This window comes from Apaloderma vittatum, unplaced genomic scaffold (genome assembly GCF_000703405.1).
Source record: "Apaloderma vittatum isolate BGI_N311 unplaced genomic scaffold, ASM70340v1 scaffold16255, whole genome shotgun sequence".
NCBI lineage: Eukaryota > Metazoa > Chordata > Aves > Trogoniformes > Trogonidae > Apaloderma > Apaloderma vittatum.
Genome location: NW_009717797.1, coordinates 37,345 through 50,898, shown reverse-complemented (window position 1 = coordinate 50,898; position 13,554 = coordinate 37,345). Strand labels below are relative to the sequence as shown.

At 41.3% G+C, this 13,554-nt stretch overlaps 1 protein-coding gene across 1 annotated transcript in view; it reads left to right on the top strand.

Annotated features, from left to right (window-relative positions):
- Positions 1-13,554, top strand: part of LRRC7 (leucine rich repeat containing 7) — a gene marked incomplete at its 5' end in the record, with an annotated part of 58,802 nt that overhangs the window by 12,205 nt on the left and 33,043 nt on the right. The window contains 5 exon segments of the mRNA XM_009870041.1: positions 1,785-1,914; positions 2,193-2,308; positions 10,422-10,491; positions 12,276-12,375; positions 13,118-13,242. Coding sequence (XP_009868343.1) covers positions 1,785-1,914; positions 2,193-2,308; positions 10,422-10,491; positions 12,276-12,375; positions 13,118-13,242 — 541 coding nt within the window.

Below are 13,554 nucleotides of genomic sequence, written 5' to 3'. Positions count from 1 at the left end.
GGTCAGACACTGGAACAGACTGCCTAGGGAGGTGGTTGAGTCGCCATCCCTGGATGTGTTCAAGTGTCGCTTAGATGTGGTGTTGGGTGATATGGTTTAGGGTGAACTTGTAGTGTAGGGTCAATGGTTGGACTCGATGATCCCAAGGGTCTTTTCCAACCTGAATTATTCTATGATTCTATGGGTGCCAAACTGAACAGCAGATGCCTATCAGATTTTTGCCTGCTCTTCTTTAAACCTATCAAGAACAATCCGAGTTTAGCCCAAGAAGACAATAAGGTTAATGATATTTTAGCTAAATTAACATTGTCAGAATTAGAGCGGCTATCATCAGCTTACTTTCATGCACAATCCATGATGAATGGAAGGTCAGTTTGTAAAGCACTTATTTTTTTCACCATGAGATAAAACACAGTTTCACACCGACTTTGTTGATTTGATTGTGATCTTCATTTCGCTGCTGCTGATGTCAACAGGAAGGAAGGAATCTGAGAATGTCTGTGCCAGACAATACCTTTCAAATAAAACTCTTTTATCTGATAAAGTTGTTCTTCACAGTCTGGGAAGCTTCCACGGTTGCAGTTCAGAGTATCAGATTTTCCGACTGCCATTGGAAACCTAGTAGTTCTCAATTTGCTTATCTATATTTGAGTTTTTCTGGTTGTGTTATCATCACTAAAAGGAAGCGTGTCTGCATCTGCAATTTAACAAGCTTTCCAGCTGGACTTCCCTCTGTCAAGCACACATTCTGTATGAAGTAGGTAAACACGACCGAATTTTGCCTTTACCGAAATTGCTTTGTATCTAGTTTGAAATAAATTGTGGTGGATACAAAACTTGCATTAAGGAAAAGCTATAACCAAAACCTGGCAGAGCTTTTGGATCTCTTCCAGGCATCTCCCTCACTAATCACTGTATGACTCACTTTGGCTTTTCGGTCCCCTGAAATACAGCAATTAGAGGAAAGCTCTGAGAATTCCATGTTAGGAATAGCTATTACTGGTTTCATGTTTCGTAACATTTGAAGGCTGAAAGATCTTTTTTTTTTTTTTTAGTTAAGAAACTAGGATAAAGCTAAGTTAGGCATACGGTGAAGGTCCAGTCCTGCAGCTGTGACTCATATAAATACTAAGGAGGCAGGTTTGTAGCAAAGCTAAACTTTTTATCAGTCCTACCAAAGCATTTTGGGGAAAAAAACAAACCAACAGACAAATCTTCTGAGTACCCAATTCCTTTGTCAGTGGATGGGAAGATGACAAATGTTGAGGAAGAAATAGTTGCTTGCCATTTAACCCAATTTTTCCTTACTGGCCTGCATTAGAAATGATGTCAGGTGCATCGGTTGGATTGTACCCTGGGGGCAATTTCTGGTTGCCTTCCCTGTGCTCTCACAGAGGTATTTCTTTAGCTGTTGTCTCTCTTTGTATGTTAAAATCATCAACTTTTTGGTTTGATTCATCGGCTTAGTATGAATTGCCCTGATCACTATCTGTTTGAAGCACTTGGAATATGTCCTCACTACAAGAAGTAAGAGTGATAATGTGGGGAAAATAAGTGGCTCTTCTTAAACTACCTTACTGGGCAAGACTGAATGGCAGTGTCCTTAGTGGTTCCTAAAATCATATTATTACAGATTTTTCCTAGGGAAACTTGCAATAGGGGTTCCCTCTTCAGGGCATGATGTCTGTAGTAGCGGAATCTTTAAATTTTTCAAAGGTTTCAGGTCGTTCGTTTTTGCTTTCTAGTCCTTGTATAGTGTCTAACAAGTGTATTTACAATTTCAGTTTATCTTTATTAGAAGAATTTGACTGCAGCTGCAATGAGTTGGAGTCCTTACCGGCTACTATCGGCTACCTTCATAACCTGAGGACGTTGGCTGTGGATGAGAATTTCCTTCCTGAACTGCCCAGAGAGGTGAGAAGCTCATTCTGATGTTACAGATTGAAATGATTTGTGGCAGGCCCAAGAATTCATCCCTATCCAGACAAAATAGCTGCTAAAACAATTGCTCCTGCAAATGTGGTGTCACTGACAAAGGGAGGGCATTATTTGCTGACGAAATTCTGTATTTTCTGCTTTTTGTCATGTAGAGTAAAAACACAATTTGGCTGCCTCCTGGCATAAAAAGATGATGGTAATAAATTTTCTTAAAGTAGGTATCTTAACATCTTTGGGTTTTTTCATTCCTGTAGATTGGAAGCTGCAAAAATGTAACAGTGATGTCTCTGCGCTCTAACAAGCTAGAATTTCTTCCTGATGAAATCGGTCAGATGCAGAAGCTGAGGGTGTTAAATCTGAGCGATAACAGGTATAGTTCACATAATTTTTCTAACTCATTATAAGGAGTTATTTTTTTCAAGTATTTAAACTACTTAAAACTACTGATTTTAGGTATTTGTAACAATACATTTCTACAAAACATATTGTAAAATGTAAAAAATATATTTGGAATTACTTGATTTAAACTATTTATATGGGCTGAAAAAATATTGATTTATTTTTTTAATCTGATCTTAATTCCACTCTCATCCAAAGAAAAACTTGAATGGGGCCCAAGATCTGGGTCTCAGTGTGTTTTAATAGGTTAAAACCTGTTTTATCTCCTGCTGTTTCCATGTGTAAGGATGATACTTGGCTTTAAAGTCATATATAACTTCGTCATATTTAATGATTAAAACATTGTGACAAGCTGGTATATAGGGAATCATTAAATGCAAGCACATTAGCATATAATCCTGCCTCAAAATCAAAAGAAAAATTTATGTTTCCTTCAACAGACAAAGGTTTAGTCAAAAAAACCCAGATTCTTCTATTCTTATGCACATGACTATTCCTCTGAGAAACACAGTGCTTAAAGTGAGCCTTTCTTGATGCCTGTCCCAAGCTGCCATAGGCATCAGGAAAGACTTTTCCTTGAGATTTATGCACATTTATGTTCCGAGAATAGGTTGATTTGCAGTAAAACCACAGAAGTACAAGTTTGCTCGGTAGTGCAACATATGGTGTGTGAGTACCCTTTTGTTTCCAGTAATTAGCATTCCTACTCAGTAAAAATTAGGGGAAGGGCTTTCTGCAGCCGTGTCAGATTTACTGTCAGCAATTTCGTTGGTGAGATTGAGGCTGAGCATAAAACACCAAGTGAAGTAGCATAGAAATCCCTGTAATCTGTTTTAAATTGTTTGCTTAATTCCGTTAGATGCTTTTCCACATTGCAATTGTGTGTCATAAAATAGATGATGCATAGATTGGAACCTAAAGTTAAACTTCACTCTAGTTTATGTTGCAACTGCTCAAGTCCCAGAATCCAGTCTCGGGTCTCTCGATCTTGGGTTCCGATTCCAGCACTCTCCCAGGGATGGGGGTACTGTCCCCTCACTATGTCACCAGAAAACTAGGGGTTTGGTTTTGGGAAGTTTTTTGTTTTTTTTTTCTTTTTTGACAAGTTGCTTTTCAGCCAGGTCAGCTGCTCATTTCAGGCACCTGACGTGGTGTGTAATTACTGATGGTGAGTGCTCTTGCTGAGCTGAGAGGAGGAGGAGGAGGTGCCTCACTGCTGGGGAGTGGTAAGAGCAGGCAAGGTTTCCCCACCAAGCTGACCTGACAGTTGGGTGCCACCAAAGCAGCAGTCCTGCCCCACCTTCCCTTTTCCCCAGTATAAGAGAGGATTGGGATTTCCATTGTGGGGGAAGCTACTTACGGGACCAGCATCCCAAAGATGTGATTTTCCTTGCAGTGGGCTGTCAGCTGTGGCCTTCCCACCCCTGTCAGGGCTGGCTGGGAACCCTTCATCTGCCCTTTCGCTTGCTCAGGGTTCCCTGGACAAGTTTCTGGAGCTGATTTATCTCACTGGAAGAAGCTGTCATCCTTCTTGCGGTGTTCATTCGATGACACTCCTCATGGTCCGTTTGCTCACTGTGGAGTCTGGCAAACCAGGGCCAGCTGAAGGTGAACGGTGGCTCTGAGGAGTTGATGTGAGGAGGGCAGGAGAACAAGACCTTGGCCTGTCGGGGTGGGAAGTTGTTCTCTCAAGTCAACCTGAAAAAACTGTGTGGAGGGTTGTAAGCGTGGCAGAACTAGTGGGAGAGCACAGTCTAGACTAGCAGAGATACAAACTGGCTCAGACTGTAGACCCTCAACCTTTAAACCTGGTTGGACTGTCTCATGTACTTTTCATGAGGGGGTTGGGGAGTGAATTTTTCCTCCTTTGTTGATGTAAATTTTGGCTGAAGTTAAACATTGCCCTGCTGAGACATTGTGATAATGCTTTTGTTAAGGAACTCGCCACCTTAGCGAAACTAAAACATTTAAACGTTTTGCCGCTGCTGAGGCACACCCATTCACACCAAACCCCACCGATACGGCCTTTTGGGCACAAAAAAACTCCAACCCTTGCACAAACGCTCTGAGGAGCAGCTGTTTCTTCCTGTACTATAGAACAAGTGGGGATGGACTCTCCATATGACCACATATTCTTCCAGAATATGGTCAGTCCTTTATGGGATTTCATGTTCATTCTGATGGGTGTCCAGTTGCTCATGCATCCTTGCTCGATATTTTCCTCGCAGAGGGAGCAGGCTGACACCGTGACGGTCGATCCATGCTGATCGTCACAGATGTATAGTTTTACAAAGGGAAACACAGTCATCCGCTGGGGATCTGTCTGCCACAGGTTCATCCCAGTGAGTGATACCCCAGAGTCATCTCCTTCTGCTTTGTCAAGGGCCACATTTCTCCCCTGGTGTCTGCAGCTGTGACTGTAGATGGTGCACTTGGGTATCCATCAGCCCCTTAAGTCGTTGCCTTTATCCCAGTGACTTTCTCTGCCTGTAGCTGGGCTACTCAAGTATTTATTGAGATGCCCCTTTGCCACCAAAAAAATGGTGATTCTGGATGTGCTCCTCATGGCACGGGCAGTGGACTCTGGATCAAGGCATGTAGAGTGCGAGGGATGTTGGTGGCTTTGAGCTTGCCAGAACCTGTGGAAAATTTGCAATGTGCTCTCTGAACAGTCACGCACACCTGGAGTGATGGACAGTTGTGTAGTAGCGTGTAAAGAGGAAAAGAGGAGCTCTCCCTCCCTTGCATTATCTGGAGCTTGTCTGGGTATGAGTCAGAAACATTTTGGGAGGTTTTATCTCAAGTCCTGATTGCATTTCTTTCAGGAAGGAGGCAAATCTGACATAGACCTCTTTGCCAGTCAGGCTAATAGGAGTCTCAAGTTTTTGTGAGCTGACACATTTTTCTCAAAGGTGGGTCAGTGTTTGGAGTCCTTCTCTAGGGCATTTTTAATACCATGGTTTCACCTACTACAGACTTCTTGTTCCATGTCTCCTGAAGGCCCTCGTCGCTGTAAGATGGACCTTGCTGATCTTAATTGACTGGATTTGATTTAGTTCCAGGACTTTATTCAAATCTTCATGTTAAAATTCCATTTTAACCAGGAAATTAGACTCCAGCATTTTTTTCCCATGCCATGCACTTTAAGACTGTATCTATATTTCTCATCCCTGTAGCTCGGAGTCCTCTCTCCTTTTATCTTTACAGGTCCAACCCCTTCCAACCCTGCTACAGGCTCGTCACCCCTGGGAAATGCAGTATTTGGTTGTCTCTGCACAGTAAAAGGCAATGATGGGTTGAATCCTGACTTGCTATCACGTTGCTAAGGTGGAGTCTAACAAGGGCTGGTGTGCAACTGAGCAGAGCTTAGGTGGCTTCACCCTCTGCAGTCAGGAAAGTTTTGACTCCAGATACTTGCGATGCAACTGCCTGGAGTTTCATCCTTGCCTTTGCCAGGCGTGACACTGTCTCCAGTGCTTCAAGAACCAGTGCAGCATTTGATAAAGTGGTTGTGCAGTTACTACTTGCGTGACAGATACCAAGGCCTCCACCATGTAATGAGTCATTGGGGGTGGCTGCTTGGATTCAGTCACTGTTAAGAGTACACGTGGCATTCGTTCAAAGAAAATTAAAAAAAAAAAAAAGATATCTTACCAGTAACCGGTGTTCTTCACAATGTGTAGTCCACATATACATTTGTCTTCCATCTGCTTCTCCTCTCTCCTCAGAGTCCTTCCAGGTATGAGTCCTGTGATTGAGAGGTAGAATTGTTAGAATGTACATTTGGGCTACACTTCTCAAAGAGCATCGGTTACTGGTAAGTAACCTTTCTTTTAGTTTTAGATTGTTCTTAAAGAAGAGCTGAAAGAATCAGCACCTTTCTGTATTTGCACTGCTTCTGCTTCTGTCCTGGGGTCAGAACTCAATTACTGCTCTGAATCTCACCCCCAGAAGTTAGATGGAAAAAAAGCCCTACGATTACATGATCCATTCAAAATAAGTCTGTTGCCAGGTGTACCTTTTCTTTTTCTGGTTAGATATTTAATTACACTGGATTGGTTATTGTCAAAGAGGTAATTACTTCTGGTGATGTAGACAAGTGGGTTTGTGAACAGTATGTTCTAAACTTTCACACTTTGGAAACCCCTTTATTACCAGTTTGCTGAGAGTTGCCTTGGAGAACCGTCACGAATGGCAACTCAGCTTGGCCAACTGACTGGAAATGCCCCTTGTTGTGATTAACTTCCGGCATGTTTTGACATGAATTTTCATGTTTGGGTAATTATTGGGAAATTCTTCCTGAATGTCACCTAAGTTGAAATTATGTCCGTCAAGAGCCTTAAAATAAAAGCAAAGACCACCTTCACCCGATCAGACCCCTCAAATACCAACTTTTGATATTTTTTTATATTTAAACAGTATCAGTGACATTTTCTTTGCCTTTTTTTTTTTCTGTGTGTGTTGCATGAGTAGTATTCATTAGCTTACTCTTAAAGTATTTAGCCCTCAAGAACCTGACAAGTTATGCAAAAGACATAATCTTGCTTTCATTTTGGAAGGAATTATTCTGAAGTCTTCAGACCAGAGTGGTGTCACACACTGACATGTAGCTTCTTGGAGACTGGGAAGTCATATAATACAATGGTTTAATGTTTAGGGATGTCATTTCAAAAGGTGTGCTGATTTTTTTTTGTTTTGTTCCCCTGAGGAACTTCAGGGGAAATTTCTTCTTGTTTTTTCTCATGAGAAAACATTTTCTCTGAGAAAATTAAACCCTGCAAGAAGAACGTGCATGTCAGGCCTTTCCAGACTATTGCTGTGAATAGTTGTTTCCCTCAAACATCAGTTTATTCAGGCTGAGTAAAATACCATCTCTAGTAAGAAAAAGTCATTTTGGTACACTGTAGTTTGCCTTTGAATTGCAAGTTAATTAAATTTGGCCATCTTCTGAATGAACTATCTATGCATCAGTCAAAAGTTTCATCTAGCGTTGTGAAAGTATTTTCCCTTAGATTTATAAAAGCAATTGCAAATGTAATTTTCCAAACTTTAGTTTTGACATTTGAGCATAGAAAAAGATCTGTCTGTCGAACAGCACAGCCACAAACTACATTTCTTTGTCCCAATCGCAGTCGTGTATTGGATCAGTGATAGCAGTGCAGGTTAATCACTTTTTTCAATTACTGATGAGCAGTTTTCTCTTCAGAGGAGGCTAAATCCTTTGCTGAGGATGATGTGAGGTGGTTCTCTGAAATCAGCAGTTATAGAATCATGGAATCGTTTGGGTTGGAAAAGACCTTTAGGATCATCGAGTCCAACTGTTGACCCAGCACTGCCAGACCCACCAATGACCCATGTCCCTGAGCACCACATCTCCTCGGCTATCAAATCCCTCTCACAGAATCATAGAATCGTTTGGGTTGGAAAAGACTTTTAAGATCATCGAGCCCAACTGTTGACCCGGCAGTGCCAGACCTGCCACTAACCCGTGTCCCTGAGCACCACCTGGCTTTTAAATCCCTCCAGGGATGGAGACTCCACCTCTGCCCTGGGCAGCCCATTCCAGATTTATACCAAATAGAATCTGGCCTGTAGTATGTAGAAAGTAATCAACATACATCCATGCAGAACTAATATTTGAGATCTCTTGTAGCTGTAGTTTACTCTCGCTTTCACTGATGAAGTTAAAGAAACATTTATGTATTTACCTTTCACATTTAAACTAATATACTGTAAGCGACAATTATCACGGGCCTTGTTTTGAAAGTGGGTGTAATGCAAAAATCACTTGGTAATTTGGTTGTTCATGAAAGTCAGTTAGTACATTGTTAGTACAGATTGTTAGTGCAGATGAAGGAGAAATGTTCCTACACTACACAACTGAAAAGCCGTTTTTAAACTCGCAAAATCAACATGCAGTTAGAAAAAGAGGCTGAGCCTTGTTGTGACCAAAAATTTTCAAAAAGCAGTAAAGATTGTGGGTGCCTCCATTCTTTGATATCTAACGGGCGATTTTGTCTTTTAAAGACTCCCTTAAAATTGGACCATTTCAGATGTTTAAAAACAGATATGCCAGCTTATTGGTCAAGAAGAGTGAAGAATAAAGAATTCTCCGTTTTGTTTGAATACGGGGATGGAAAACCACCTGGCGATCCCCTTGCCACATGTAATTCCTGAAGCATGCTTACCAGTTTTGCTTCTGCCTTTGATACAAGCTTCTGCCCTTGAGTGGCCTGGAAACATCGCCAGTAACCTCCTGCAGACAAAGGTTTCTCTGTAGGTTTGAAACTCATGTTACAGGTATAAAGAAACAAAGGTCTTTCTTGAAGTTCTTTTCTTTTTATACAGAGGAAAAAGCTCTGAATAAAACATCTGGATAAACACTATTTAAGAATCTTTATGTTAACTGTGAAAGCTCAAACTTGTAACTTTTACAAAGGATGCCATGTATTGCACTATTCCAAACTGCAATATTAATGTCACGGTAAGATAGGAATGAAACCCAGATTTCAGGTAGTTTAGGCACTCCTTTCTTATGGCATTACTTCTAGGTTTAAACATGCACACACGGGTAGAACCACTCTATACAGGAGTTAATTGGCCGTTATATCGTAGCACACTATGTATGGGCATGCATCCGTGTCAGTTTATTTCACTTTCATAGAGAAGTCATTTTTAGGATAAGGTACCTTTATTATAATCTTCAAAATGCATTCCTTGCAGTAAGCACACACAGCTTTCTGAAATAACGGTCATGACTTGGTGGCAAAAGTAAATCTAAATAAGGATACGTTTCCAAAACACTGCATGGAGAAGGTGGTACCAAAGCTCGTGAGGTGCTTCTCCTAGAAATGCAGGTCTGTGTGTGCTGCAAAGAAAGCTATTGAAGTATTGTTGGGTCGGAGGGCAGAGTGTTCTCCCGATGCAGCCGTACCGGGCAGCGGGTTGTCTGTTTTTTCCTAAGGTGTGAGAGAACATATCTGTAAGAGGCTTTATTTCCACAGCATGGGGTTGGCTGACGCTCTCAGAGAAGGGCTTTCCTCTTTTCCTTTTTGTATATCAAATTGACCTTTTGGGTCCTTTGGTCAGTCCATTTCTTCCTGCAGTCCTCCACAGAACCATAGAACCATGGAACCATAGAACCATGGAACCATAGAACCATGGAACCATGGAATCAAAGAATCATAGAATCATAGTGTTGGGTTGGAAGGGACCCTTAAAGGCCACCTAGTCCAACCCCAGCAGTGAGCAGGGACGTCTTCCCCTGGGTCAGGTTGCTCAGAGCCCCATCCAGCCTGACCTTGGATGTCTCCAGGGATGGAGCCCCCACCACCTCTCTGGGTGACCTGTGCCAATGTTTCTCCAGCTCCTTAACGTTCTGTAATACAAAGATGGGGCGACATCGGTGCATGGTTAGGACAGCCCTCGCGTGTTGGTACAGGCTGAAATGCAAAAATAGTATCTTCAGGGTGAGTTAGTGGGAAAAACATGAATGAAGTTTCCGCAAGTATTTAGTCATCATTTCCCCCTTCCCACATTCAGATCACTTTTAGGACATGTGTTTGCATGTATAATTAAAATGCTAATCTTTTACTGTTTCATTTAAATTTGTCATTTAGATTCACTATTAATATTTATATTATTTTAATCTTTTTTCCTGACGTTTCTGCAAAATTGTATTTCCAGTAATCTTAGAGTATTTCTGTTCCAAAAGTGGAATGTCTGATAAAAGGATTTCTGTTAGCTACACTGAACACTTAGGTCTTTCCTATACACCTCTCTGGGACCAAGATTTTTTCTGTTTTCTGTGTTATAAGCTGTGACTTTGATTGCATTACTTCCAAGAGAGATTATGAGTATGTACTTCGAACTTTTAGGGTATGATGCCTGTAGTTTTAGATTCCAAATGTTACTTTTAATGTGGAATGCCCTTAATAAAATATTTTTACTAAAACGTGAGAGAAAATAAAGGTGAAATTATAGCAATTTCAGTGTGATCAAGATAAATGTGCTACATACATATCTTTAAAAGAAGCTACTGTGAAAATTAAGGGTTCATGTTGTTCCGATGTTATCATTTACAGACTGAAGAATTTGCCATTCACTTTTACTAAACTTAAAGAACTTGCGGCTTTGTGGCTTTCTGACAACCAGGTAATGACTTTCAATATTCATATTTTCTATAGTAACTAGGGGTCTTAGCAAGGGCTGTAAATGAAACCTATAATTTAATACATGGCTGTAGTAGAATTTTGGAAGTGTTTGCTCCCAGTCCAGCTTTATACTTTTATATCAAAGGTGTGGATTCTTCTGGCTGACTTTCATTAACTTGGAAAGATCACCTTTGCAGGATTTATTACTGGCATCTAGCTAAGCTCCTGTATCCTTACAAAAGTAGTAAATAAAGGCCAGAAGCATCAAGAAAATATTTTGTAAATAGGAATTAAAGAGGCTTTATTATCAAACTTGTTGGTCATCTGTCCCATCCTTTGCTCCACCTATGCCTCTATTCTTGTCATATTTCTTTTCCCTTTTCCTGTCCATGCTTCCATTCCTGCACATTTTAAACTCTGTTAAAGTCAGTGTGAGTTTAAACATGTAAAAGATGCATGAGCACTCTTAGACTTGTTTGGGAGAAAACTCTCATTTAAGTTCCTTTTAAATTTAAGTATGCCTTTCTTTGTTCTAAGGGTTTGGTTTCACCACTATATATTCATTAGGATTCTATTTTAAAACAGATTATGTAATGTGAACACTGAGAAATCTCTCAGTTCAACCAGCATCCGAGCACTAAAATAAGTCTCAATTCTTTCCAGGATTGGTGGGTAGAATAATTTTGCACTTCCATAATTTAAATGGAGAAAAACTCAATCCGTACAATATTCGCAATGTTTGACATACCTCACAGTTTTTAATAATTTCAATAAAATCTCATAATCTCATCTGCCTCACTTTGCAATGATGCCCATGGTCAGATATTACACCTCTCTAAATGAAGCTGGTGAGGATGATTCTCCAGGGGCCAATTATCACGCTACTGGGAATTAATTCATCCTTTTATCCGTGCGAGAAAGCCATGGGGACAAATCAAAGCAAAGCCAAATGCAACACAGTCAGTAGATTTACACTGGCACATTCTTATTGCCCTGCTCCTTAAATGTATTTTTTACTTCATATAGCTCAGCAAAAAGATTTTAAAGCTGAAGGGAGTGGAGACTTAAGTGGGAGGGACAATAGAAAATGATGAGTAAGTTTTCATATATTAAATCAAGATACTTGTTTTTTTCACTCTCGATTCAATTTAAAATGTAACGTTGCATGGCTCCTCAGCCCAGCTACTGAACCTACATGTCCTTTTAAATACACAGTATTTTTTCAGCATTTTGACTTTTCTGCAGTAAAGCATCGATTGATGTCTATCCTGTGAACTATAGCAGGCACTCCTAAGATGCTCCTTTAAGAGCAAAGCAATAATAAGTAATCAATTGAAGTCAAACACAGCAGTAATGTCTGAATATTCAGAGTGCCTCCATGTAAATTCTCCAGCACATTTGCACCAGGTCCTCAGATGAACCAATAACTGCTGTGAATTCACTCCTCAGTAGGCCTAGCCTAAAATAGATCAAGCCATAACGTGGGTGTTTTAACTGTGTGGTTGCAGCTCTGTTCCTCTGATCTTCCTCGCTGGTCTGACTCGGAATGTGTGGTCAGTATTTCTGATATTTAGTGTTTTTCTGTTGATCCTGCTAGGAATTACAGGAATTGCAGGAGCAAGGAATGGGAGAGGAGGGATTGCCACCAGATTAATACTTGGTTCAGTCCACAAACAAGTTTCTTTTCATGCAGAAAAGCAGTTAATCTTATGTTGTCTGTTTATCAAATGCTAAACCCCCGTGTCGGTTAACACACGTGCTCTTTGTTTTGCCTTTCCTGCACAGTCCAAGGCTCTCATTCCGCTGCAAACCGAGGCTCACCCCGAAACAAAGCAGAGAGTGCTGACAAACTATATGTTTCCTCAGCAGCCCCGCAGCGATGAAGGTAAATGCCATCAGCAGCGCCTGCTGAGGCAGGGACGTGGCCTGTTTGGGGTGTGGAAGGAGAAAACAGGAGGAGGGAGAGGAAGGGCTTCGGCCATGGCTCTGTGTGCCAGCGTTCCTCGTGCTGCGGGAAGCCAGTGGCGCTCCGTCTGTGTTTTGTCACACACAAAGGATTTGTTTACAAATCCGTTTTTCTTTGGCCATCTGATTTACATTCTCTTAAAAACCTTTTTTCTTTTCAGAAGAATGGCTTTGTGTAAGCAATAAGTAGCCGGGAACTGAGCGTGCACGGGATGGGAGTTCTAGGCCGCGCCTGAGCTGCCCGCTCAGAATCACTCAGAATCACACAATGTCTTTGATTGGAAAAGACCTTTAAGATCATGGAGTCCAACCATTAAATCGAGTCGCCCCACAGAGACTCAGGGCTTGTCAGTGACGGGCCGGCACTCAGACCCGAGACGTTCAGAGCTCTGACAGAAGCAAGGGTTCGGCTCCTCACAGAGCTGCCTTAAGTTACAGACCCTTGGGTCTTCCCCAAACCCCTGGTGCTTCCAGTCGCTCTCATTTCAGTTTTAACATTAATCTCTGCAATGGTTTTTCTGCTACTACGCTCGCTGCCCCCCTGAAGAGTTTTAAAACAGTCACCCAAGGTTACAGGATCAACGGAGAATGTGTCTGTTTAGATAATTTCCAATCTTCTGCAGATTGGCACTAATTACTTCTTCTTGTGCATTTAACCGTAGATTTCCAGTCAGACAGTGATAGTTTTAACCCTACTTTATGGGAGGAGCAGAGACAGCAACGTATGACGGTTGCCTTTGAATTTGAAGATAAAAAGGAAGAGGAGGAAAATGCAGGGAAAGTTAAGGTGAGTTCTGTGCGGTTTATTCTGGTATTCACATATCATGGACAGGGTGCAATGTACAGGCCCTGAACTGAGATATTTTTAAGTATGGCAGTTGAGGAGGAATAGCAGATGGGTTCTCCCTGAAGTACACGTTAGCAATTTCTGCTTTTGCTGGCGTTGTCAGGCCAGCAAAGCTTTGATTTCATAAATCAGTTCAGGCCCATAACCCTGATGTTGGGTTCCTGCCAAGACAGATGTTTTGTCACAAAGACAAAATTAACACAAGATTTTGGGAGACGTAGAATTAATGTCCAGCCACCTAGTTCTTTAGAA